This window comes from Plecotus auritus (assembly GCF_963455305.1).
Source record: "Plecotus auritus genome assembly, chromosome: 9".
Taxonomy (NCBI): Eukaryota; Metazoa; Chordata; class Mammalia; order Chiroptera; family Vespertilionidae; genus Plecotus; species Plecotus auritus.
In genome coordinates, this window is record NC_137783.1 from 149655432 (window position 1) to 149682584 (window position 27153).

General features: G+C 53.3%; 1 protein-coding gene across 3 annotated transcripts in view; it reads left to right on the forward strand.

Moving 5' to 3' along the window:
• Positions 1-2036: 2036 nt before the first annotated feature.
• The window catches only part of SPTBN2 (spectrin beta, non-erythrocytic 2), a 38874-nt gene continuing 13757 nt past the window's right edge, over positions 2037-27153 (forward strand). For 2 of the 3 annotated variants that reach the window (XM_080687660.1, XM_080687661.1), the window contains exons 1-15: positions 2037-2314; positions 10084-10266; positions 14974-15125; positions 15575-15748; positions 16522-16613; positions 16747-16827; positions 17160-17275; positions 19130-19242; positions 19384-19571; positions 20915-21032; positions 21572-21730; positions 22046-22348; positions 24002-24155; positions 24391-25261; positions 26912-27049. In XM_080687660.1, coding sequence (XP_080543786.1) covers positions 10110-10266; positions 14974-15125; positions 15575-15748; positions 16522-16613; positions 16747-16827; positions 17160-17275; positions 19130-19242; positions 19384-19571; positions 20915-21032; positions 21572-21730; positions 22046-22348; positions 24002-24155; positions 24391-25261; positions 26912-27049 — 2816 coding nt within the window. In that variant the 5' untranslated portion in view covers positions 2037-2314; positions 10084-10109. Of the gene's footprint in view, positions 2315-2735; positions 2880-10083; positions 10267-14973; positions 15126-15574; positions 15749-16521; positions 16614-16746; positions 16828-17159; positions 17276-19129; positions 19243-19383; positions 19572-20914; positions 21033-21571; positions 21731-22045; positions 22349-24001; positions 24156-24390; positions 25262-26911; positions 27050-27153 lie in introns of those variants that run through there. The other variant, XM_080687662.1, reaches the window with a different exon arrangement.

A 27153-nucleotide genomic window follows, 5' to 3' on the forward strand; every position in this document is an offset into this window, starting at 1 on the left:
CTGAGACAAGTGATCTATGTGTTCTCTTTATGGAGAACACTTCCTCCCCAAATTGGGAAAGAGTATGGCAAAATGATAATATGGTAAAATAATAATCGCTGACACTGGTTGAGTACTTGCTCTCTGCCGGGCAGTGTTTTGGTACTTCATCTGCAGTAACTTATTTGATCCCTACATTATGATACCATTTCACAGGTGAGGAAACTGAATCCCAGGGAGATTAAGTATCTTACCCAAGGTCAAAGGCTAGTGGCAAAACTAGGTTTTACACCCAAAGAGCCTGACTCCAAAATGGATGATTTTAACTATACTGCTAAACTCCCTTTCTAGCAAAGGGGAAAGAATATATTAGGAATCAGAAGAGTTGGTGTAGGCCCTGGCTGGGTGGCTCAGGTGGTTAGAGCATCATCCTGATACACCAAGGTTGTAGGTTCAATCTCTGGTCAGGACATACATAAGAAGCAATAAATAAGTGGGACAACAAATGTTTGCTTATCAATAAAGTGAGAATGATGCTTACTTTACAAGTCTTTTTTAAAGGATTATGAAATGTTGAAAATGGGAGCTCACTATACAAAAAACATTATTATGCTAATTAGACCTAATATTCTTGTCTTCTAATTGGGTCGCAATCTAATAGGCTGTTGTTGAGACCCTCAGCTCCCATAACCAGTACAGCAGCAGAGGTTTGGGGTTCTGGCTCCTTGAGCAGATCAGCTGATTCTCATCCCATCAGCTTGAACATCCCTGATGGAGCCTCTTTGATGACATAAAGCACATCTCAGTGCCCCCTCCCCCAAGAACACATTCACTTCCACCTCTGGGAACTGTTACAGCTTATGCCCTCACTTCTTTGATTCCATTGCCTGAAGGAGTGACTATTTAAAAAAAATAAGTAATAAATAGCCTGATTACAGCTAATATTGAGGTACACCCCAGAAGGCCAAGTTCCAATTTGGTGGTAGATTCACTGTTCCAGTTTAGAATCAGACTATCAGAGCTGAAAAAGAACGTCAAGGTCATATTTTAATGCAACTCCCTGACCTTCCTTCCAACCCATTTTATAGACTAGGAAAACCAAGGCCAGGTAGGTGAGACAACACATCTAGTTAGGATTGGTAAAAGAACTTTTTAAAATAAATATGTATTTTTAAAAATATTTTTATTGATTTCAGAGAGGAAGTGAGAGGGAGACAGAGATAGAAACATCAATAATGAAAGAGAATCAACTGGAGATCAGGCCTGCAACCTAGGCATGTGCCCTGACCTGACTGGGAATCCAACAGTGATTTCCAAGTTCATAGGTCAATGCTCAACCACTGAGCCATACCAGACAGACAGTAAAAGAACTTTTTTGAACTTTGTAAATTATTTCAAGTGGGTTTAACACAAATGATTTCTGCTTGCCAAAATCATGTCTGGGAAGTACTTCAATTACCTTTATATTTGTTTCAGTGTGCCTATCTTTTCGGAAAGGAGCAAAATCTTAAAATTCCATTATTCATAAATAAATAAAATCTTAAATCCAATAATTCAGGCAAAGCCCATTCTTCACGTTGCCCTTACTTGGCCATTTCAGGCATTTCCCTGGTAGAAGCAGGCGGACATCTTCCTGGGCAGTATAACCTAATGGTTAACTTCCGACTGCTCCGGACGAAACCCAGTCTATGATACTAGTTCATCTCTGAGCTTAGTTTCCTAGTCTGGAAGAACAGTACCTACTTCTTTAAGCTGGAATGGGGATCGAGGATCACAAGAGATAATGTGCTTTTAGTGCGAACAGGGCACTTTATAACTTTGCTATTATTTGGGCATAATTCTTTTCTCTCCTAAGCAAATAGCAGTTCACTTTAGATTTAGCTTATGACCAAGGAGAAACCCAACTGTGCCAGGCCTAGAAATGTCCATCCCCACCCCCACTCCCTCTTAAGACAGTGAGTAGGCCGGTATTCTGGTTGATAAATGAGAGGAGCTGAGAAGGAGCTGCAGTGATGACTGTTCTGAGAATCTGATTTGTGAGAAGGCGAATCTCCATCACATGTACCATGGAGATGCTTTGGGAAAGAGAGCCGGCCTACCTGCCTGAAGGAGGATGGGAGAGAGAGGGGATGGGTGAAAGACATATTTAAAAGGAGATGAACTGGAGGTGCTGAAAGAGGAAAATTTGACAAGGAAAACAGAGGCTGAAGATTGGGAAGCTTTCTGGGCAGTGATTGCCATTAAAGGAAGGATTGTGTGTCCTGGGGATCAGATTTTGGACGAAAATCGGAGTAGGGACAAAGGTGGGGTGTGCAAACTGCGGAGACCGAGCCCGGTAAGCTGTGGAGGGTGGAGGGGTGCCCAGACGGCCTGGGGGTGACCGGGGCTGGCGAGAACCGGAAGGCGGGGTTACAGGGGCCACCCGCAGGGAAGGTGGGGAGGGGGTTGGGAGCTGGACGCTGAACCGCCAATGCGTTTGCCCCGGGTAAGGTCAGCGACCCCGGACAGGAAAGCTGTGCGGAGAACCGAGAGGGGCCGCAGTTGCCATGGCGCCGGGCGGGGAGGGGGTGATTCGGGCCCAGCCCCGAGTCCCGCGGGGCCGAGGGCTCCAGATGGTCCCGAGCCTCCCGCGGGAGCCGGCAGCCTGCGGCAGGGGGAAGCTATTGTCCTCCTTCCGCGGCGCCGCAGTCCCGCCGCTCGCGCCCGCGCGCCGCCACGCGCCCCCCGCACCCCGTGACAGCGCCCGCCCGCCGCCCGCCGTGCGTCCCGCCGCCTCCGAGCCACCCGCCGCCACCACCCGCAACCGCCCCTCGTGGCCGGGCTGCGGGCGCGGCGACGACCAGTGCGCCCCCGCCCGCCGCGCTCCCGCCGAAGGGGCCGGCGCCCAGCTCCGCTCCGAGGTAGGTGCCGGCGCCCGGCCCGCTTTGTCCGGGCCGGCGGGCGGCGCGCTTTGTGCAGCCGCGTGCGGACCGTGGGGTTGGGGTCGGGGTCCAGGCCGACCTGGGGAGCAGGCGGGGGAGGATGCAGCTCCTGTCTCTAGCTCCCGCCCCGTCCCGAGGACGGGATGGAGAGAGTCATGTGCCAGCCACCCAGGGACGGGTGTGCGGGTGGTGGGGTCAAGGCTGGGGAATGCGGGCCTTTCCGGAGCCAAGAGAAGAGTCTGGAAGAGTGGGGCTGGCCAACGCGTTAAGGGATCCGGTCGCCTGGGCTTGGAGCGTGTCTGACAGCGCCGGCCGTTCGCGTTGCGAGGCTCCTTAGCGGACGGGCCGGCTTCGGTCCAGGTGCTGCGGACACGCTGAGCCGGCTCTTACCGGCAGGCGTCTGCGAGCGCCGGCTTCTCGCGGGGGCTTGCTGGGGGCTCCCTCTGAGCCGGTGAGTGTCTCCTGGCCTCTTTGGTAGCTGCTCCATGCTCTCCTTTATGCATCCTCACCGTGTGAGTGTGAGAAGGGGACGCAGTTGGCTCTAGTGCCCAGAACACTGGCAGAGCGAGAATGAAGCCCCTTGGAGTGATGGGGAGGCTGGGTGTAAGGTGTCTCTGCGGCCGAGACATCCAGAGGGCTTGGAGTCCACCCCGCACAGAACTACCTGGCAAGGCCTCCTTGCTGGGGTGTTCCAACTCCAGCACCACATTCGGCCTTTACCACCCACTCTGGCTCCGAAGGACTCCCCCCCATTAACCCCGTGGCACTGCGTTCTTGTCTGGCTGCAGGCTTGCCCCTGCCCTAACCTGCTACATGTTGTCTCCGTGAGCTGTTCCTCAGCTGCCCGCCCCTCCACAAGCAGCCACAATTGCAGCGCTGGAGAGCTGGTTCAGACATGGACAGGGCATCCACAAACCAGTTTTCCCTGAAGATGAAGGGGGCAGAGTGAGTTCCAAATATGTGTCTTAGCTTGAGGTACTGGCAACCTCTCAGCATATTCAGAGCAGCAAAGGATTAGGGAGGAAAAGCTAACGTGAGTCTTAGACTTGTCCCTTAGGGAAACTGATGAAACCCATGGGTGGCAAGCTTGGGGGAGGGGTAGCAAGGGAGTGAAAATGAGTCTGAGTGATTCTGCTCCGAGTAGAGGATTCTAAAGGAGATTCTAAAAATGCAACCCCTCTCTTCGCCCCGATCCTAAGTTCTTTGGAGGAGACTTCCTCTGCTTGCTTCATCAGGAACGCGGCCTGAAGAGAAAACAGGGGGGATTCTGTTTCTCCCCCAGGTCCTCTGGTGCCCGGAGTACATCTTCCTTTTGCCCTGATTTATTTGTGATGTCTCTTTCCTTTTCGCTCTGTGCTGGTCCTCTCACACTTTGAGTCCAATAAGATCTTTACTTTGCCAAAGTCCCATTTCTTCTAATCCATTATTCATCCTGCTGTCATGTGTTCAGCTCACCTCCCTACAGCGTCTCTAGCCATATCCTCCTCTGCACATCGGTGACTCGCCTGTGTCGGGACATCAGCTCGGTTGGTCTCATTAGATCCAGGGCTCAATCCGTCTTCATTTTCCTCTCATTGCCTGAGGCTTCGGGCTCTTTGTGGGTCTTGAGGTTTCTGAGGGGAAGTTATATTTGGGTTGAGCATGGGGAGCTAACCTCAGGTCACACTTACCCCTGAACGTTGTGTCTTCTCAGCCCTCCTGGCTCCTCTAACCAACTCTAACTGCTCCTTGTCTTTGGACAACGGGGCCCTCAACGTGTGGTCCCCAGACCAGGAGCTTTAATGTCATCTGGGAACAGGGTAGAAATGCAGATTGCCAAGCCCCACCCCAGACCTACTATATCCGAAATTCTAGGGGCAGGTCCAGTGATCTGTTTTCATAGTCTTCCCCTTCCCGTCCGCCCCTCCCCCCGCCCCCCCCAGTTGTGATTCATGCACGTTTGAGAATCCGTGGTCCTGAACAGTAGAGCTCAACCCTGACAGACCTCCAGCAGAGGGGCTTCTCTGATCCCGTCTCATTCTTTCCTTGAGCTTTTCTCTAATTTTAAGAAAGACATTAATTCAATGGCCAAAAAAAAAGAAAGAAAGAACAGAAGTATGGCCTATTCATTCGCTATATCTTTTATTAAATATCTATTGTACTGGGCTTGGAAAACATAGCCCTTGTCCTCATTGTGTTAAAAGTGGAGCAGCAGAGAGACACATAAACAACTAACTGTAATACAACATGATAAGTGCAATAATAGCAGCCAGCTGAAGTGCTGTGGGAGCACAGAGCGGGGAGTGATCGACTCCGAGGGAGGTAAAGAATTAATCAGGAGGAGGATGTGGTGAGAGGAGGAATTAGGGAATGAGGCAGGCCCTAGCCCCAGGGATAGGCTTTCTAGCTTTGAATGCCAGCTAAAACGGAGAGGGGGGGCGGGGGGAGGAGCAGCTGCCCGGGAGGATCCTTCGGCACCGGCTGAGCAGTCCAGAAGCATTTGGGATCTAGCAGGACCCCCAGCTTGCAGCTGGCAGAAGTTGGCTTTATTGTAGCATGAACAATGTAAGCTACTTGGGTCTGGCCTCGAGGTCAGTGGCTAAGAATAAAGTGCTGGTGCACCGTAATCGGGATTAGCTGCTGTACCACCCTCTCTCCAGAGTTCAGGAATCCACGGTGGAGGAGAAGGTTGACCAGTCTCCAGGGCAGAGAGAGACAGGGGGTCATGGGCTGGGGGGCAGGAAGACTAAGGAAATGTGAGCACGGAGACCCAGATCATAGGCAAGGAATGATCACTCAGTGAAAAGAAACCAGAGCAGGACCAGTGGAGAAGACACTCGAATAGAAAACTGTAGGGCTCGGAGATGGCGGCGGGGAACACAGGCAGAGAACACAGCATATTCTCCCGAAGTCCAGGGACTGCAGAGCCCAAATGCTTGAAAACCCAAACTCAGAAACAGGGAGACAGGGCCTCAGAATCAGCAGAGAGCAGTGTTTTCACATGCAAGTCTACGGAATAAACTCCTTGGAGTTCCAGCATGGGGGCCTGAGGAGCTGTGACCTATAGACACCAGTGCCATATCGGTTCCTTTTCCTTTTTTCTTTTTTTTTATGTGTTTTTATTGATTTCAGAGAGAGGAAGAGAAAGATAGAGGGATGACTATCTTTCTCCTGCACGTTACCTCCTGCACGCCCCCTACTGGGCATCGAGCCCTCAACCCGGACATGTGACCTGACCAGGAATCAACTATGACCTCCTGGTTCACAGGTTGATGTTCAACCACTGAGCCACACCAGCTGGGCTCTGCTCCTTTTCTATCTGGCAGTGGTCGGCAAACCGCGGCTCGCGAGCCACCTGCGGCTCTTTGGCCCCTTGAGTGTGGCTCTTCCACAAAATACCACGGCCTGGGCGAGTCTATTTTGAAGAAGTGGCGTTAGAAGAAGTTTAAGTTTAAAAAATTTGGCTCTCAAAAGAAATTTCAATCGTTGTACTGTTGATATTTGGCTCTGTTGACTAATGAGTTTGCCGACCACTGCTATATGGCGACATCTCCAGAAACTCAGGACACAAAACATATATGTCAAAATTTGATTTGGCCAAAGGACCATTCAAGTGACTGAATTTTTATTTGGGAAAAGGGGAGGTTCCAACTCCATACTTGTCTCCCCCAAATGATAAGATTCCACATAGAGGCTATGACAGCCAGCCCTTGCTGGGAAGTCTGGATGCTGTGGCTGGGCCCCAGTAGGATTCCTTGGGAGGACCAAGTTGGGTCACCAAAAGGAAGCCAAAGCAGTCCATCTTTAGGTTCTTGTCAGCTGATGGGTGCCCCAGGGACACACAGTAGTTTGGAGACCAGGGCAGGCAGTCCACTTCTTTCAGTTTCTGCTCTTCGTGGAGTACAAAGGTGTAAAGCAGGGTTTGGAATCCTCACAGGCCTTCAGGGGTCAGGCAGACAATAAAAACACACGGTGTGGCTGGGAAGGAGACAAAAGGGAATGGTGGGGCCTAGAGAGAAATGGAAAATGCAGGCCCACCTAGAGGAATCCAAAATCAGTTATTTATAAAACAGTTTACTGGCCACACGCTGGGGGACTGGCTTTGGTGGGTTTGTGAGTCCCGGTCAAAGGAAAAGGGGTCACGGAAACAGAAAGCCGGGGGGCATGTATGTAGGAGTTTTCGAGGGGAGGTGTATGCAGGGAGAGTGTAAGTGCTAGCAATGTCCATCCCAAAGCTAAGCGTGAGCATGGCTGCTGGGCAAGGGCTGAGAAGAATGGAATCGAAATGGTCCTGGGGCTTAGGCTGCTTCCCTGTCCAGCTGAGAGGTGACTGTCCAGCTCAGGTCATGCCTGGCCCAGGCCACTCTTTGCTCAGGGTGACTCAACTCTGACCTAGAGTTTATTTTTATGTAAATATTTACAGAGCAAATTCGAAGAATCTGTTAGGGGAAATGATGGACTTGAAATGAGAGAGGAGGCCTAGTGAAATTAAGCTTCTCCTATTATAGGAGTGAAAGCCCAAATCTAGGAACCTCAGACCTTAGCTCCTTCCCACCTCATCAGTGCTCCTCCTAGGGAAGTCCTTGGGCGTGTTTGCTCTTTGGGAGAAAGGGGAGGGGCAGACAGTCCTGACCTTCACGTGGGTCAGGTTCAGCTTCATGGAACCAGTTAATGACAGAAGCCAAGTTCTGCCTTTGTGTGCCCATGGGAACACACCTCCCTACCCACTCACATGTCAACGCCCATCCCTTCTTCCTCCCCAAAACCACACAAGAAACACACACACACACACATACACACACACACACACACACACACACACGAAATTCTCTGTACCTCCTCTCCAGAACCAGAAACTGCCAAGATCACAGCCCTGACCCTAGGACAGGGGTGGGCAAACTTTTTGACTCGAGGGCCACAATGGGTTCTTAAACTGGACCGGAGGGCCGGAACAAAAGCATGGATGGAGTGTTTGTGTGAACTAATATAAATTCAAAGTAAACATCATTACATAAAAGGGTACGGTCTTTTTTTTTTATTTATTTCAATAGTTTTATTCATTTCAAACATTTTAAGAAGAATGTAAACACTAATTATTATAATTTGAAACTTCAAAAAATGGAGGAATCATAGCACAATAACATACCTTATGTTGAAGATGGCAAAGGCAAAATAAAATTGCCTAACAAAGGAAAGGTACAAAAGCCTTTCAAATTAAACTTAAATATAATAAAATAATTTAAAACTAAAACAAATAGAGAAGAACAAAATGTGTAAACAGTAAATTAAACGTTTTCTTTAGTGCAACTTCCAAATTATGCCCGGGTCGTAGATGTAGATGGCAATGTAGACTGGGTTGAAAGGTTTTTGGTCTTTAAAACATCAACTTCAGTGGGAACAGTGTTGTTGATCTCCTTTTTAGCTAATGCTCTGATACTGTGCTCTCCAGGGGCGTGTCTCCCTACATCACCACGATAACGTGTCTACGCATTCCCAGGGTGATGTCGGGGGACGCGTCTGCGGGCATTACAAGGAGCCTCTGGAAGATTGAGAGGTTGTTCCTTCTACTGAATGGGCGGATATAAATCCGCCCACTCAGAAGAAGGAGCTGCAACCATGTTTCCCGATGTTGCCATGTTAGCACTGCTGCTGGTGAAGGAGTGGAGGGGAGAGCAAGAGAACCCTCCGCTCTTTCGGCTCCGCGGGCCGGATAGACCAGCCGAACGGGCCGGATCCGGCCCGCGGGCCGTAGTTTGCCCACGGCTGCCCTAGGAAGTGCTGCTAAGGATTAAAATATATCTTTGTATTTGAGAGGTACTAGGAAAATGAGTAATGCAGAATTTGGGGTTCAGATAAAGTTACAGATCCAGCCAGGCCCTCCATTCCCTTGGATGGCTGCTGAATGCTGAATTACACAGGAACTTTGGACAGTAGAGGTTTTTTAAAATTCCCTAGCAGCTAATCTGAAGCTCATTTATTAGTTTTGAGAAGGAGAGAGTTTGCATAACGTAGAGTGGTAAGTAGCTCTGGCAAGCATACTGGTCCTGATTTTCCCAACCTGGGCCCTAGAAGGGAGCGATGTGTGCTAATAGCTCCCGGGGAGCTCAGAAGGGCTCCAGGAAGTTCGAGCAACATGCAAATGTTGTGATTAAGAGCTTGTTGCCCTGACCAGTTTGGTTCAGTGGATAGAGCGTTGGCCTGTGGACTGAAGGGTCCCAGGTTTGATTCCAGTCAAGGGCATGTACCTTGGTTGCGGGCACATCCCCAATGGGGGGTGTGCAGGAGGCAGCTGATCGATGTTTCTCTCTCATCGATGTTTCTAACTCTCTATCCCTCTCCCTTCCTCTCTGTAAAAAAATCAATAAAATATATTAAAAAAAAAGAGCTTGTCCTCCAAAGTCACAAAAGAAACTCACTTCAAAACCCAGCTCTGCTCCTTCCAGCTGTGACCTTGAACCGTGACTTAACTTTCATGATGCAACTTCTTCATCTATGAAATGGGGATGATAATGGACCCATGGGTTATGATGGGGTGATGCATGTATCACAGCTGACATTTATCAAGTACCTAGTACATATTCCCTGTCACAAAATTTTTAGGAGAAAAAAGGGAGAGAACCGTACTGTGTCTTTTGAATTCCTGGGCACCATCAGTGCATCACTCTTTCTGGTGCATCATAGATGCGTCTTAGCTCGAGAGCAGGATCTCCGTCTTTTCATCTCAAACCACCTGCAGGGCATAGGCGACGGTCTTATGTAGAGGAGGGACTCAGAACAATTTGTGAGACCTGGGAATAAAAGAACTCTGGTCTATGCTCATTATTGCTCCAGGGGCCCCACGCCTGCTTCCTGCATTACCCTGTTTACGCACTGCTGTCCTGAACCATGCTGAAGGCATCGCCACTTTCAGCCCCGGCTCTGTCCACTGTCCCTCCCTCTCTGGCCCGAGGCCCCGGAGCCCTCCCTGCCCACTGCTTCGCTCTGAGACACTGTTGCCTTCCTGCCTCATTCCATTGCATCCTGTCCCCCACCAGGAGGGCTTTCCCTCTGCACCGGGGGCTCATTTCCATTGACAGAGAGACCAACCACAATCTTTGGCCATCAGGAGAGCGAGCAGATCTTGGGCAGGAGGAGAGAAGAACATGGTGAGTGGTGGGCTCAGTGGCCCCAAGATGCCCCTCATCAGCCATATTCCCCCTTGCAGGAGCAGAAGGCCGGCCACCCACCACCATGAGCAGCACCCTGTCACCCACAGACTTCGACAGTTTGGAGATCCAGGGCCAGTACAGCGACATCAACAATCGCTGGGACCTGCCTGACTCGGACTGGGACAATGACAGCAGCTCCGCCCGCCTCTTTGAGAGGTCTCGGATTAAGGCCCTGGCAGGTGAGATCAGGGGAGGGCCCAGGGAGATGCTGAGGACAGAAGCTTGTCATGAGGAGTCCTTTAACTTCATGGGAAGGCAGTCTTTCTAAGTTGCTGCACGGAAGTGGCAAATCCCGATCACCCTATCAAGACCCTGGTCCCCAACTCCAGCCTTCAGAACAAACGTCAGGCAATCCAGAACATTCCCCAGCTTCCCTGACCCCAGCAGAGAGCGGTCCTGTTGACTCTGGGACTTAGCTGTGTTCCCCTCTGCACTCACCTGACTTCTTGGCCTCTGTCCCTGAGTCAGGTCCTTAACTCTATTGCACTTAGTCTTGCTGTTTGCTTCCACCCCCCTCTCCTTTACCTTTCATCCCCTTGTGTCTTCATTGACTTCCACTGTCATCTCTCACACCTGTCCTCCCCCCGCCACACCCAGTCCATTATCCTCTCCTCTCCCTCCCCACCTGTTCCTTCCACCTGCCGCCTGTTCCTCCCATTATTTCATCTACCTATTCCCTGAAGCAGGTGCCCTCTACCCTCCCCTGGTTTGCTCTCTGCCTGGCCCCTGCCCTCCCCTGCGGCCTGGGCTTTCCCCTTCAGCTCCTCCAAACTCAAACAAACCCGTTGGACGGGCCTCCCTGCGTTCCCTGGGAGGAGTTGCCATGGCAACAAGAGTGCAGCTGCCACCTGACACTCCTAGCGGATGGCCTGGTCCTTGTGGGGCTGAGTCACCCACACACCCCAAGACTACCCACCCCATCAGACTACCCTCCTCCATCCCACCTTGTCTTTTCCACTGACTTACTGGCCTCCCAGCCAAGTGCAGTGGGAGAGGTCCCACCTACTCCCTCCTGAGCGGTGGTGCTCCCAGCGTGGGTGGGGTGGCTTCCTGGAAGAAGGGAGACACTGAAGGGGGTGGTTCCCAAACCTGGCCACGCTTTTCACAGAATCCACGCAGGGCCGTTTTCACAAGCACCGATTGCCAATTCCCTTCCTGGACACTTGGAGGAGAATCTTCAGACATACGGTCCAGATACCAGAGTTTTTAAGCTCTCCAGGCAATTCTTTCAGCCAGCCCAGCACCAGTGTGATGACCTCCACGTGGTGGCATAGCTTCTGGGGACCTCTTAGCATTTCCTCCTGGGCTTCTCTGTCCTGGTTGGGTCTTCAGGCTGGATGGGAGAAGACAGAGACATGGGTTGTGGAGAATGTCGCCTCTTTGGGGGGAAGTTTCCCTGGTGCCCTGCCTCTGGCTGCACATGGCCTCTAGAACTGTCGCGATGTCTGATGCGTATGCCACGTGATACCAGGACTGGTGCGATGTCTGTGTGCCCCATGCTGCCTCTGGCTCTCCGAAGAGGCCTCTCCTTAGGAGCTTTGCTTTGCTCTGTACCTCGCATTAATAGGTGCCAAACAGATGCTGAATGCATGCAGATGGGAGAGGCAAGGGTGGGCTGTAAGGGAAGGAGCTGGAGCCCAGAGACAGGTCAGAAGGGAATCTGGAAGATTGCTCAGCAGTGGGTGTACTGGGGGCCTGGGGTGGCCTGGCTGGGGGCTTAGGGGCCCAGTGTCAGGAAGGGGTGGGGCTGGAGGCAATGATGACAAGGGGGAGAAGAACACGGATTTCACAGGTACAGGAGTGTAAGGAATTTCTCTTTCTCTGCTCTCTGAGCTGGGAACCAAAGCCCATGTCCTGAAGGGGGACCTCCCAAAGTCACCCAGAGAGGGGCCATCCTTGTCACGACTGAGAACCTCTGGGAAGCAGGACTTTGCGTTGGGGAATCCTCACTTGGCTTTTCTGGACTCTTAGGCAACTCAGGGCCTGATGGGCAGGTCGCTAAGAGGCTGGCAGTTCCCGCCTCCGCCCCACAGGGCCTGGCCCTGCCCCAGCCGGCGAGCTCCGCCTCCACCCCTCCCCCGGCACTGTCCAACCTGTTTGTCTGGAGCTGCCTCTGTCTCCTCTCGCCGCAGCCAGGTGTGCCCTGCTACTTGTCTGGGAGTTCGGGAGCCCAGACATCCTGTAACTCCTTTTTCTAACTCCTTGAACTTCTACCATCTTTGGACCCTTCACCACCACCCAGGACCCCAGCCTCTGGGGATCCCCGGCTACAGGGCGGCTGAACCTGCTCCCCTGCCCCTGTGCGGGCAGGGCATGGACTCTGGGCCCCCAGCTGTGTAGAAGGCAGCAGGCACCATGAATGGGAACGGAGTGAGCAGGGTGCAGGGGCACAGCCTGAACGGGGCTGGTGAGTTTTACTATGAGGCGGTGGAAGGGTCTCAGAACCCCAGGGGCCTCCTGCTCTCGCCAGCTGCCTTCATCAACCCGGCTCAGTATGCCAGCGTGCTGGAAGGACGCTTCAAACAGCTTCAAGGTGAGCTCCTCGGGCCCAGGGGAGCAGAGGGGGTCCTGGGGGCGTGGGAGAGGAGCCAGAGTGAGGAACACGGGGTGGAACGTTGGCTGTGACTCAGGCGTTTGTGTTGGGAGACAGTATGCCAGGGCAATAATTACAAGTGGCCAGAAAATATGTGGATGCTGACAGCAGGGGGAAAGGCTGCGACCCACTCACTGGAAGGGACTGTGAGCGCGTGAGTGGGTGTGACCGCAAGGCCCCGCTGAGTGCGGCGCAGCCCGTGTCCCCCAGTGCATGCAGTGACCACGGAGGCGGCAGGCGAGGCGGAGAAAAGCAGCGTCCTTTTCGGCAAACAGGGAGGCCTCCCGCGAGGTCTCGCTGAGACATTCACTTGCAGTGGGTTTGAAGGCGAAGGCCTGCTGGGATATTCGGGGAAGGAGAAAAGGGGAGTGAGCCAGGAGGCCTGGGAACCAGGCTTGTCAGTGTTGCCCTGAGTCTCCGAGTGGGTCTGAGGGTGTGAGGAGGCAGTGTGTGTGGGAACTGGGCAGTGTGTCAAAGGGAGTTGGTGCGGGCAGGCTTAGGTATAAGTCTGAGCAGGCGTGTGTCCGTCTGGCACCAGTATTTCCGTGTGTTTCTGGAAGTCGCTGAGTTTGGTTGGGGGTTGTCTGTGGACGTCGTGGACGCTTTATGAAGTTCCACTTTGTCTCTGGTGCTCGGCTTTGCACATTCTTCTCCCGGCCGCCGCTGTTTCCGCGTCTTCCCTGTTCGTTCTGTCTGTGTGCCAAAAGGGCCTCACCCCCGTGTGCCCGGCAAGGACAGCCCCCTGGATCCAGGAATGGCAGGTGGTCCAGGAAATCCCTGGCTCGGTCGGTAGACCCTGAACGGAGGCCCCAAAGCACCCTTGGTTCCGCAGTGCTGCAGAGCGCGAGCTGTCCCGGGCAGCTGTTAGAACCCCGAGGTTGGCCCAGGTGCAGGGGTTGGAGGTAAGAAAGACAGGACGAGACATGGGTGTGCCGTGTGTTTTGTGGGTGAGGTACGGAGGAATGTGAGATTAAGGGATGAGTCTTTTCGGTTTCTGAGATGCTGGTGCTGAGAGGGAAACAAAAGTGACTCTTCAGGTCCTGGCCGCTTGGGCTGGATCCTTGCACTGGGCTCCCCTGGGGAGAACTGACAGAAGTCTCAGTGATCGAGCAGCGTCCAGTGGCCTGAGCTTCTTCCCTCACGTTGTCATCGATGGCATTTTTAATTTGCATTTTTTGGTGGGACCTAAGAGCATCCCCTCAGCAGCGCCCCTCCCCGTGGACCAGGCAACAGGACATTTCCTCATTTTTCGAGATAATTGGCACTTGACTCTGCCTGACTCCGCCCCACACATACCCCATGTTTCTTGGGCTCGCTCTCCTCCCTGCTCCCAACCTCAAGGTCTTATTTTTCTCCTCAGTGTTGGAACGTTGGTGTTCCGGGAGCACATCCCTTGCAGCCCATTGAATGAACCCACCTCAGGAAAACCTGTCGTTACATTATCCCAGGAGAGCAAGCTGGCTCTGGCAGCCTGCAGCCTCTGTAATGTCACATCCTTCTCGTAGCCACTTGCAAGAGCCGCCGCTGTACGTCCGCACCCTCCCCTTAGCCCACCGCCCGAAGAGAGCAGCCGTGCACTGCCCTTGGCCTTGGGTGGCACCTGTAGAACACAAACTCATCCAGGCATCTCACACACCTGGCCCGTTTAACCAACACAGTGACCTGCTGACGTAGAAAGTGTTATGTCCGTTTTATAGATGAGGAAAGTGAGGCTCTGATAGAGGAAGTAACAGTTGCGCTACTGTTACATGGCCGCGCCCTGATCCCAGATCCCAGCCCAGGGGTGGGCAAACTTTTTGACTCGAGGGCCACAATGGGTTCTTAAACTGGACCGGAGGGCCGGAACAAAAGCATGGATGGAGTGTTTGTGTGAACTAATATAAATTCAAAGTAAAGGAGCGGAGGGGAGAGCAAGAGAACCCTCCGCTCTTTTGGCTCCGCGGGCCGGATAGAACAGCCGAACGGGCCGGATCCAGCCCGCGGGCCGTAGTTTGCCCATGGCTGTCCCAGCCCTTTCTTCCATGTTTCGCAGCTTCTAATTTCTTTCATCCTTTCTTCTCAAAGCGTGTATCTTGCCCTCGTTTTTGTCCTTTAGCTTACTGGAGTGAGCTCATTCCAGTTTCTTTATTTCCCTGCTTTTTAAGTTATTTTCCTTTTGGCCATCTTCCTTCCCTCCTCCCCGTCCCCAGACCTCACTTCCTGCCTCTCACCCCACAACCCCACAACTCCACCAACTGGTGATTAGAAACAACTGTATGTGAAGTACAGAAATGACCTCATGTTGCCACCACAGATGAGCGAGAAGCCGTGCAGAAGAAAACCTTCACCAAGTGGGTGAACTCGCACCTGGCCCGGGTGACGTGCCGGGTGGGCGACCTGTACAGCGACCTCCGGGATGGACGTAACCTCCTGAGGCTCCTCGAGGTGCTCTCGGGAGAGACACTGGTGAGCTGTGGTCACCAGGGAGGAGGGAGCCGGAGAAACGGTGGTCCAGGGGACGGTCGGCAGGGGTCTCCCCTAGAGAGGAGAGTGACACCTCAAAGCGGAGGAGAGCCGTAGCTGCCCGGTACAGAGCACGGGTTCATTCTGAGGCTTTGCTGCGTGGATTAACCAGGAGCATTGCTTCATGGAGACAGGAACAGTGGCCCCATTGAAAACATTTCTTTTCCCACCCACTCGGCGTGCAATTAATTCCCTTGGGAATCTTAATCTGGCCCAAGCCTCATCTGCAACCTCAGCTTTGGCTCCGTGAACTTGGGCCCAGCCCTGAGGCAGTCCCTGTGTTCCTGAGGGAGGTCCTGGGGAAGGTGTGCAAAGCAGGGCCCCGGGGAGGCAGGAGGGAAGGAGGAGGAGGCCCACAGTCCCATGCCTTTGTGTCCCCTGTCCCTCGACAGCCGAAGCCCACGAAGGGCCGCATGCGGATCCACTGCCTGGAGAACGTGGACAAGGCCCTGCAGTTCCTGAAGGAGCAGAAAGTGCACTTGGAAAACATGGGCTCCCATGACATTGTGGACGGAAACCACCGTCTGACCCTCGGGCTGGTCTGGACGATCATCCTTCGGTTCCAGGTACCCGGGCGCAGTGCCACTGCGCGTGTGCTCTGCACCTCCGTGCTGCACCGCGAGTGATCCCTGCCTGTCCAGGGTGTGATCAGTGTACAGTGGAGGGGGCAGGACCTTGTATAGCCGTCAGGGGGCTCTCCTCATTAACCAGGGCAGAGACTGGTGTGGCAAGTTCCCTGAGGCCTGGTCTGTGTCCTGGGCATGGGCAGTAGAACCACATGTTGGTCCACGAGGGACTGGAAGTTTTACAAACTGGTTCTCCACCATAGAGAGTATGGGAACTACATCTTGGGTCTGGTCACTGGCCCATTCCTCTGCCTCTGACTCTGCTTACCTCCCTGCAAAGAACAGCCACCCTACTCCCTATGCTCCGAGCATAGCCAGTCAGTGTCCTGGTGCCACCACACGCTCCTGGTCTCCCCGGAGGTGGCCTCCTCTGCTCCTCCCAGCCCTAAGCAGGGCTCTGTCCGCTTCGCCTCCGAAACCCAGCTCTCCGCACATGTTTACTCGCCCACCTGAAGATCCCCACCTGCAGGAACCAGCACCTTTCATTCAAGGCGCTTCCACTGTTCTGACTTCCTACCCCACTCTGCTGCTGCAGAGCCCTTTGACCCGTGCTCTGTGGTCAGTAGCCCAGGAGGAAAGGCCCCCAGGCTCCGTCTCTACACCCCTAGTACAGGAGTCTAGAGAGCAGTTTTCTGCCGCATGCCTTTCAGCATCTCCGATAACTCCAGGAGCCCCTGTCCAGGGAGTCAAGGTCTCCCTTCCTTCCCTCTTAGATCCAAGACATCAGTGTGGAAACAGAAGACAACAAGGAGAAGAAGTCAGCCAAGGATGCCTTGCTGCTGTGGTGCCAGATGAAGACCGCTGGGTGAGGCTGCCCAGGGAGCGTGGCCTTGGAGGGGTGGAGGCGCTGAGGCCGGGCGATAAAGGAAGGGTGGGCCCCAGGAACCTTGAGTCTCGAACCAGAGCTTGAACCAGTTTTCCCTCGTCTCTGTTTGTAGGTATCCCAATGTCAACGTGCACAACTTCACCACCAGTTGGAGAGATGGGCTGGCCTTCAACGCCATTGTGCATAAACACCGGTGAGGAGAGGGGGTCAGCGGGCCTGTCGGAGCTGCTGGGTGGGTGGGTTACTGACCCAGGGGCACGCACCCATGTTGATGGAGCAATGAGATGAGCTCTACAGCCATTGTGAGGAATGAACGCTGGGAGAAGAGCCAGGATGTGGGGGCGCAGTGTTGCAAAGAAGGCTTGTGCTGGGAAGCCAGGGGCGTAGGAGCAGTGAGTGTGGGTCAGGGGTGCCTGGTTCTGGACACAGTGGACTTAGTGACTTAGGCTAAAGAAAGAGGTGGCTTTGCTTTTCCTCTTTAGGATCTTAGGTGTTTTTGATATTTCTATATTCCTTCCATCCCAGGCCAGACCTGCTGGATTTCGAGTCCCTGAAGAAGTGTAACGCACACTACAACCTACAGAACGCCTTCAACCTGGCCGAGAAGGAGCTGGGACTGACCAAGCTTCTGGATCCTGAAGGTGGGCAGAGCTGTGTGAACACGATGCCGTGCCATAGAGACAGATGGGGCTTCTTTGGGGAGCGATGGCAGTGTTCTGGAATTAGATGGTGGCGATGGCTGCACAACCTTGTGAATGTGCTAAAAACCACCACTGAGGAATACACTCTAACAGGGTGAATGCAACGGTGTAAAATTATATCCCCATTTTAAACATGTGAAAGCTGTGGGAAGAAAGGCAGTCCTGTGCCAGAAATAGCCGAGGCACGAGGCTAGTCCCAGCCTCACCAAGGAGCAGCTCTGTGGCCCGGAGCCAGTCACTTGGCTCAGTGGCTCAGGTTCCTCGTCTTCAAAATGAGAAGACGGGTCTAGGTGGTCTCTAAGGGCCCTTCTTATTCCAAAATCGTAGGGTTCTAAGTTAAGCCACGTGACCTGGAGGGCTCGGCAAGCACTGGGCTTATGGTCAGCTGACCCTGCTGATTGGCCCCTGTGGTTCTGATCTTAACGTTGATGAGACTGGGAATGGCCACTGGGCTCTTATTTTGTACCTGGCACCGCACTTGACACACTTTCATTCATGTAACCCGCACAGCGCGCCCTTTGCAATCAGTGTCATTATTATCCTCCGCTAATGGAAGGGAAGCCGGGGCCTGTAAAGGTGAAGTAACTTTCCCAAGGTCAGATGGCCGGTGGAGCTGAGATTCACAGTCAGGCAGCGGGCCTCCAGAGCCGGTTTCCCGGTCCTCAGCCCCCTCTCTGAGAGCAGAGAGCAGTCTTGGTGCAGCCAGAAAAGGGAAGGAGGGAGGGGCCCAGTGACTTCCTGCGGGAGACACTCCCTCTTAAGGTCACCGGGCAGATTTGAGTCTTGGTTATTTTCTGCCTTTTTTCCCATCCCCCCTTCAATCAATACCTATATGGCTACTTACTGTCACTGTTTCTCCAAGATGAAGGCTCTGGCCATGGAATTGGGAAGGTACTGTCCACCGCGGGGCAGTAGGCGTAAAGGCGTATGCCCTCTTACCCGGAGTGACAAACATCAGCTAACTAGTGATGAAAGTAGGCCAGGTACAAGGTTCCTTGTAGAGCATTTGAGAAGCGCAGCTAGGACAAAGAACATCTACGTAAAGCCGAGTATCCTATAACTTTCTGCGATGATTTCAGCGGCTCCTACCTTCTCAGGGTTTTCGGAGGTGATCTGGAGGGCTTCCGGCCCCCCGGTCTTCCCTTTAGGAAGGATACAGCCTAATTAAGAGAACCCAAGGCTTTCAAGTCAGAGTCAGCCTTGGCCCTTGTGGTGTTGGCTGATTTGGCCTGATGGACACTTACTTCCGGGGACCCACAGCTGAACTTTGGCATTGAGGTCAGATACAGCCTTGATTGTGCCCAGAGATGGCCATGAGAACTGGCCTCTCACCCTGCTGCTGGGGCTCATGGGCCCTTCCCCTGAACAACCTGGGTTCCGGGGAGCTTCATTCATACCTCTGTCTTGCTGCCCCTGAGTATTCTGACTTCTTACACATCTTCTGAGCCCATAAGTCCATGATCCATCCCCAAGTGGGAATACTATTTCTTTCCTTGTCTTGCTTCCTCCAACAGCTAAATTTGGTCTCCACATCGGGAATGCTGGTAAAAGCCTCCTTGGATTTCTGAGTTTTATACTCTGCTTCTTTCTAAAAGGGAAAAAAAAAAGTTACCTTTTCATGCCCTTTTAATTCATATGGTTTATTTGTCATTTTGCTATGAAGGGAGCTGGCAAGATGTCAACCTTGGAGGGCCGGGAGGGCCCTGGGGTTGGGGTAAGAGATTCACGTTGCAGGGATCCTTCTGGGAGGCAGGTTTCTCATCCCTGCCTGACCCGAGTGCTCTTTTTTCCCAGATGTGAATGTGGACCAGCCAGATGAGAAATCCATCATTACCTATGTGGCTACTTACTATCACTATTTCTCCAAGATGAAGGCCCTGGCTGTGGAAGGCAAAAGAATTGGGAAGGTACTGTCCACCGCAGGGCAGTAGGTGTAAAGGCCAGAGAAGGCCTGGCCTCGGGGTCTTACTCCCCTCAAGCAGGGGCGGGGTGGAGCTGCAGGACTGGGCCAGGACCCATGGACAGGACCCCCCGTCACTGTCTCGCAGGTGCTGGACCACGCCATGGAGGCCGAGCGCCTGGTGGAGAAGTATGAGTCCCTGGCCTCAGAGCTGCTGCAGTGGATCGAGCAAACGATCGTGACCCTCAATGACCGGCAGCTGGCCAACTCCCTGAGCGGGGTCCAGAACCAGCTGCAGTCCTTCAATTCTTACCGCACCGTGGAGAAGCCGCCCAAGTAAGTGCCCCTCGGCCGCACCTTGCCGCAGCAGGCCCGCCCTGAGCTGTGCTCACCCGAGAGGAAGCTAAATCAGGGTGGCCTTTCGGGAGGGAAATTGGCTGTGCATAGATGCAGGGGAGGCTCATCTCCCTCAGCTCAAAGCACTAGAAGCACTTCCCAAATAAATTCTTAAAATGATTATCCATTTTTTAAAAATCAGGCTGTGGAAATGATTGCTAAGGGATGCAGAGTCAGTGCAAGCCACTCAGATACTGGTCAGGGTCCCAGCAACCCAGCCCTAGCTTGGGGACTGGGTCAGGAGATTGGACCCGACAGGCAACACGGGAGTGTGGCTAGTAGCTTGCACATTGCAGAGGTTCTTATCATTTATACAGGGTGTCCCCCAAGAATGTATACACGCTTTAACAGCCGATAGCTATAATAGCTACTGGCAAAGTGTGTATACATTTGAAAAAAAATGAAATGTATTTTAATAAACACTGCCTTTATAATTATTCAAAGTGTGTGTATTTTTGGGGGACACCCTATATATTTTAGAAATTAACTCTTTTCAAGGATGGGACTGCTGTTAGGCAATTCTATACAGTATATGCTAAAATGTCTGTTTTCCTATTATGGAGCTCTTTTGGAGTTAGTATGCTTCAGTTCCAAAGCTAGAATTAATCCAGAAAACATCTATTCCTATACATTCCAGGGAATGATTTAACCCAGGAAATCCTCTTCTGGGCACTGAACAAAAATGTAGCTTCAAGGATGTTCACCAGCATGACCTTTGTAAAAGAAAAATAAGTCACAACCACTGACAATTAAGTTGAAGAAATGTGTCAATTGACTGAAAAGATGTTCATGACAGTTTACAAAACAGTTATTTGTGGACAACAGAGAGCAAAGGGCTAAGTGTCCAGGTTCAAAGTGCCTGAGTTCAAATCTTGGCTCTTCAACTTAATGGTGCCTCAGTTTTCTCATCTGGAAAATGGGGATAATAGGAGGATGTAGCTAGCAGGGAGAACTAAGCAATGTGTGTAGAGTCCTTGGAACAAGGCCTGCCCCACAGTGAGAGAGTCCTGGACAAATGTTAGCCACAGCTGTGATCCAAGCCCATCTATGTAAAACGGAAATGAAGCAAGTGCATGCCAGTGGGTAACAGGCCATTTCTGGGTGGTTTTCAGGTGTTTTTAAATTACCTTCTTTTGATTCACCAGTATTCTCTGGCTTTCGTGTGTTGCTTTTATGAGAAGAAAAGCAGCACAGGACACTTCATTGTAAACCATAGAGTCCCTGTGCCCCCGCCCCCCCCCCGTGACCTTTGAGTCTGACCCCGCCCTGGCCTCCCGCCCCAGGTTCACAGAGAAAGGGAACCTGGAAGTGCTGCTCTTCACCATCCAGAGCAAGCTGCGGGCCAACAACCAGAAGGTGTACACGCCCCGCGAGGGCCGGCTCATCTCTGACATCAACAAGGTCCACGGCCTCCCTTTCCCATCCCTCGGGCGTCCCACCCTTGGCACCAGCCCCTGCTGCCCCAACTTGAACACTGGCCCCGATGCCCACACCCACCCCCCCACCCCCCCCCCGGTGCAGACGTGACTCACACATTCTCTCATGCATCCTGCACACCCGCCTTCCTCCTCCCTCTGCCTCCCCATGTGGGTTCACATAATAAAATCATGCCCTAGTGTCTTACCTTGTTCAGCCTGATGATTAATAAAAGTAATAGGGGTCACCCACAGTCCCCCCCCCACACACACACACAAACCCAGTGGTTGCCCTTGTTCCCAGTCCCCTCAGGTCCCCGCCTGGAAGCAGGCGTAGCTCTCCCGTGGCTCTGCTGCCCGCACGCCGCCCTTGCTCCTCACACTTGCATGCACTGGCGTCTGACCGACGGCATTCCACAGATGCACTGGACCGAGCTTCCCTGGGACTCACCATGTGCCCCAGCCCCAGTGACCCCTCCTTCCTGAGCCCTGGCCCTTCGGCTCTGATCCTGTCCCACCTCGCAGGCCTGGGAGCGGCTGGAGAAAGCCGAGCATGAACGCGAGTTGGCCCTGCGCACCGAGCTGATCCGCCAGGAGAAACTGGAGCAGCTGGCCGCCCGCTTCGACCGCAAGGCCGCAATGCGGGAGACCTGGCTCAGCGAGAACCAGCGCCTCGTGTCCCAGGTAGAACACGGGGGCTCTTGGCCTGTCCAGGCTGCTGGGGAGAAGCGGGGAGGGTGGTGGATAAGAAGCCCTGCAAAGAAGGGGGGAGCTAATGAAACAAGAAGTCCATCACGTGGATAAAAAGACCAAGAATCCCAGGAGCCAGAGGCTTGAGCAGGAGAAAGGGTTGGTGAGACAGGATGAGATGGGATAGAGAGGAAACTGAGAGCCACCGCATGGGGTTGGCATCTTGCGGCCGAAGTGCTGGGGGCCGGGGGGCTAGGGAACAGGGGGAGCAGAGCTCCCTGAGCTCCCAGCCTCCCCTCCCTGTCCCAGGACAACTTTGGGCTGGAGCTGGCGGCCGTGGAGGCAGCAGTGCGGAAGCATGAGGCCATTGAGACGGACATCGTGGCCTACAGTGGCCGGGTGCAGGCTGTGGACGCCGTGGCCGCTGAGCTGGCCGCCGAGCACTACCACGACATCAAGCGCATCTCCGCGCGGCAGCACAACGTGGCGCGGCTCTGGGACTTCCTGCGGCAGATGGTGGCCGCCCGGCGGGAGCGGCTCCTTGTCAACCTGGAGCTGCAGAAGGTGTTTCAGGACCTGCTCTACCTCATGGACTGGATGGACGAGATGAAGGTACGGTGATCAGGACTGTGGGGGTACAGTCCCTCCCGCGCTCGGCTGATCTTCACAGAGGGTGGTCCAGAGCAGGGCCCCGTCCCCTGTTAGATGAACAGAGCAGAAAGGTCCCTGTCCTCATGGGTTCCTGTTGCAGCGAGAGGAGACTGGGCATAAAACCATGGACCTGTCAACAAACCAAAGAGCAGGTGCGCATAAAACCTCTGAGGAGACGAGCGGGGCTGCGGAGGGAGTGGTCTGGAAGGGCTCGCCGAGAAAACGCCTGCAAGCTGAGCTCAGAATAGTGCAAGGAGCCAGCACAGGAGAGCGGAGGAGGAGTCACGGCAGAAGGAGCACCCAGCGAAGGCCTGGCCGTTGCAGCCTGGCATGTTCGGCAGGAGAGGGGACGGGGCGGGGGCAGGGCAACGAGACAAGGAAGGCAGTGGCCAGCTCAGCTCACTTAGGGCCTACAGGCCTGGTCAAGGAGTTTGGATGACTATTTTTGTTGCTGTTCATCCTCACCTGAGGACATTTTTCCCATTGATTTTTAGGGAGAGTGTGAGAGAGAGGGAAAGATGGAGAAACACTGATGTGAGAAACACATCGATTGGTTGTCTCCTGCACAAGCCCTGACCAGGGCCTGGGCCAGGGAGGAGCCTGCAACTGAGGTAGGTGCCCTTCACTGGAATTGAACCTGGGACCCTTTGGTCTGCAGGCCGACGCTCTATCCACTGAGCCACCTCCCGCTAGGGCAGGAGTTTGGATTTTATTCATAGTAACATGGAGCCTTTTTTAAAATATATTTTTTTATTGATTTCAGAGAGAGGAAGGGAAAGGGAGAAAGAGATAGAAACATCAGTGATGAGAAAATCATCCATCAGCTGCTTCCTGCACACCCCCTTCTGGGATCGAGCCCAAAACCGGGGCATATGCCCTGACCATGAAACAAACCATGATCTCCTGGTTCATGGGCCGATGCTCAAGCCACACAGGCCAGGCTTTTTTTTTTTTCCCTCACTCCAGGATATTCTTCCACTGATTTTTAGAGAGAGTGGAAGGGAAGGGTAGAGACACACAGAGAGAGAGACATCGATGTGAGAGAGACACATAATAGTGCCATGGAGTCTTAAAAGTGATGAGAAGGTTTTGAAAAGGGGTGAGACAATTCCACTTTGTTTTTAGAAAGGCCACTTTGACTATGTGAAGAAGGGCTGTGGACAGCCGGAGGGGAGCCGAGAGACCGGTTAGAGGCTGCTCAAGTGATCTCGGTGACAGATGGGGTTAAGGAGGGGTCTGGAGAGAGGCTGCAGATTACTAGGGACCGTGCCATGAAATCGGGAGGCGATCATTCTGGGGCTGAGAAAATGAGTCAGAGCGGAGATTCCAGGGGCAGGGTTTAGTAAGAGAGTCCTGCCACAGGGGGCGAGTTGAGTACAAAGAGGCCAGGGTGCCAGGACACATGGGGTGTCCCTATGTGTGTGAGGGCTCACAGATGGGAGCAGGTGTGTTCACCTGGGTGTGACACCAGGAGCCGCCCAGAGAGGTCGGGAGGTGCGATTGATCCAGGAAAGTGGAGTGAGGTTAGCACAGGTCTGTGGCGCGGGCTGAGCCTGGTGAGGAGGACCTAGGGGGCTCTCAGATGGGCATCGACGTGCCTGGTGTGCCTGGCAGGGCCGGCTGCAGTCCCAGGACCTGGGCAAGCACCTGGCTGGAGTGGAGGACCTGCTGCAGCTGCACGAGCTGGTGGAAGCAGACATCGCCGCGCAGGCTGAGAGGGTGCGGGCTGTCAGTGCCTCTGCCCTGCGCTTCCGTGATCCAGGAAAAGGTGAGAACTGGCGGGAGCAACTAAAAACGGGAGGGGCTGGGAAGGAGAGCATTATGAGCCGAAACGTTACGAACAAGACTGGGAAAATCTGGGGACGGGAAGGATGATGGGTGGATGGTGGGTGACAGAACTAGGGAGGGAACCCTAGGGAGTAGAGTGAGAGTTTGATACCAGAGATGGATGGGCAACAGGAAGGCCACGTTACAGCTCTGGACCTGCACCGTGATTTTTTCAGAGTACAAACCGTGCGACCCGCAGCTGGTGTCAGAGCGGGTGGCCACCCTGGAGCAGACCTACGAGGCCCTGTGCAAGTTGGCTGCGGCCCGGCGGGCCCGCCTGGAGGAGTCCCGGCGCCTCTGGCGTTTCCTCTGGGAGGCGGGCGAGGCCGAGGCCTGGGTGCGGGAGCAGCAGCACCTGCTGGCCTCAGCTGAAACTGGCCGGGACCTGACTGGTGTCCTCCGCCTGCTCAACAAGCACAGGGCCCTGCGCGGCGAGATGAGCGGCCGGCTGGGGCCCTTGAAGCTCACCCTGGAGCAGGGCCAGCAGTTAGTGGCCGAGGGCCACCCTGGGGCAGGCCAGGCCGCTGCCCGGGCAGCTGAGCTCCAAGCCCAGTGGGAGCGGCTGGAGGCTCTGGCGGAGGAGCGGGCCCAGCGGCTCGCCCAGGCCGCCAGCCTCTACCAGTTCCAGGCAGATGCAAATGACATGGAGGCCTGGCTGGTGGACGCGCTGCGCCTGGTGTCTAGCCCGGAGCTGGGACACGATGAGTTCTCCACGCAGGCCCTGGCCCGGCAGCATCGGGCCCTGGAGGAGGAGATCCGAGGCCACCGGCCAACCCTGGACGCCCTGAGGGAACAGGCTGCTGCCCTGCCTCTGGCTCTGAGCCGCACACCCGAGGTGCAGGGCAGGGTGCCCACCCTGGAGCGGCACTACGAGGAGCTGCAGACCCGGGCGGGCGAGCGAGCGAGGGCCCTGGAGGCGGCCCTGGCGCGCTACACCATGCTCAGCGAGGCCGGGGCCTGTGGGCTGTGGGTGGAGGAGAAGGAGCAGTGGCTCAACGGGCTCACCCTGCCAGAGCGCCTGGAGGACCTGGAGGTGGTGCAGCAAAGGTAGGCCCCCTGCAGGCTCCCTCTGGAATGGCCTTGTGAGTTGGGCTGGCAAGAGGCATGGCAGGTCTCACCAGAAACTGCCTGCTCTTGCTATATCCCTTTGAGTCTGGTTTTTTGTTGTTTTAATGAAAAATGCTAAACATACTCAAAAGTAGAAAAGATTATGCAACAAACTCCTATATACCCACCACCTGGGTTCAGTAATTGTTAATATGTTGCTCTATTTGATTCATTTTCCTTTTCAAAAGCCAATCCCCAATATTATCATTTCATCTCTACATTCTCCAGGATGCATCCTTTAACAAATATGAGGAAGTATTGTTAAAGTTATTTTTTAATTGTGTGTGGACTTAAAATAGCTAAGGCTTTGAAGTTATAAACCTTTAGATCGGTGGTTCTCAACCTTTCTAATGCCGCGACCCTTTAATACAGTTCCTCCTGTTGTGGTGACCCCCAACCATAAAATTATTTTCGTTGCTACTTCATAACTGTAATTTTGCTACTGTTATGAATCGTAATGTAAATATCTGTGTTTTCCGATGGTCTTAGGCTCTACAGCAGCAGTTCTCAACCTGTGGGTTGCGACCCACAGGTTGAGAACCACTAGCAGGGTCGCCTAAGACCATCGGAAAACACAGATATTTACATGACGATTCATAACAGTAGCAAAATTACAGTTATGAAGTAGCAACGAAAATAATTTTATGGTTGGGGGTCACCACAACAGGAGGAACTGTATTAAAGGGTCACGGCATTAGAAAGGTTGAGAACCACTGCTTTAGATAGAGACACTGATTGACCTCATGAAGTAGCTTGATTTACAGAATAATAAATGTTAAAATCATATAGAAAGGTCGTATTTTTTTATGGAACCACAATACCATTATTACACAGAACAAAATTAGCAATGCCTTACTATCATCTACTACTCAGTCTCTAGTCAGATTTCCTGGTGGTTTTAAAATGGTAATAAAATATATATATATTTTTTTTAGTTTTTCAAATTATCCCATGACAGGTTGGCAAACTACAACCCTTGGGCCAAATCCGGCCTACAGCCTGATTTTGTAAATAAAGCTTTATTGGAACAGAGCCACACTCATTCATCTACACATCATCTGAAGACAGCACAGCTGAATACTTATGACAAAGACCATATGACCCACAAACCTAAACTATTTACTGTGTGGCCCTTCACGGAAAATGTTTGCTGGCAGTCTCTGAGAATGTAAAATGTCCCTGGGAGAAATTATGCTTCACATCTTGATCAGTTACATATTTTTGGTTATCAGTTCATTTTTAACATGGGTCCCAGATAGGCAGCTAAGGAGTAAGGCCCAGCGGAATAAGGCAGGTTCTGGTGAAGGCTGGGGCCCTGTGCCAGGATTAGTTAACTTGTGCAGCTTTTCCTGACCTTTAACTCCCACATCTTTTTGAGCAACTCTAGAGGTGATCATTTTTCTACTTGTTTAGGGGGAGTTGGGGACTCCCCCTTGACCCACAGATACTATGAGGCTTGTAGGTAAAAGGTACAGAGGCTCCTATAAACAAGCTTCACGTTGACGGAGAGGAGTTTCCATGGTTGTCTAGGGAGGTTGCAGGTGCGTCACCACCTCCTGCCGATCTTACCTGGCTCTGCCACCCCCTCAGGTTCGAGACCCTGGAGCCCGAAATGAATGCCCTCGCGGCGCGAATCACTGCCGTGAATGACATTGCAGAGCAGTTGCTGAAGGCCAACCCCGCGGGCAAGGACAGCATCGTCAACACCCAGAAGCAGCTCAACCACAGGTGGCTGGAGGGCGGGACTAGGGAACAGAGAGGACACAGCCGATGGGATGGCAACCAGAAGGTTCTGTAGGGCATGGAATGGGGGGAAAATGAGGTGGAAGGTG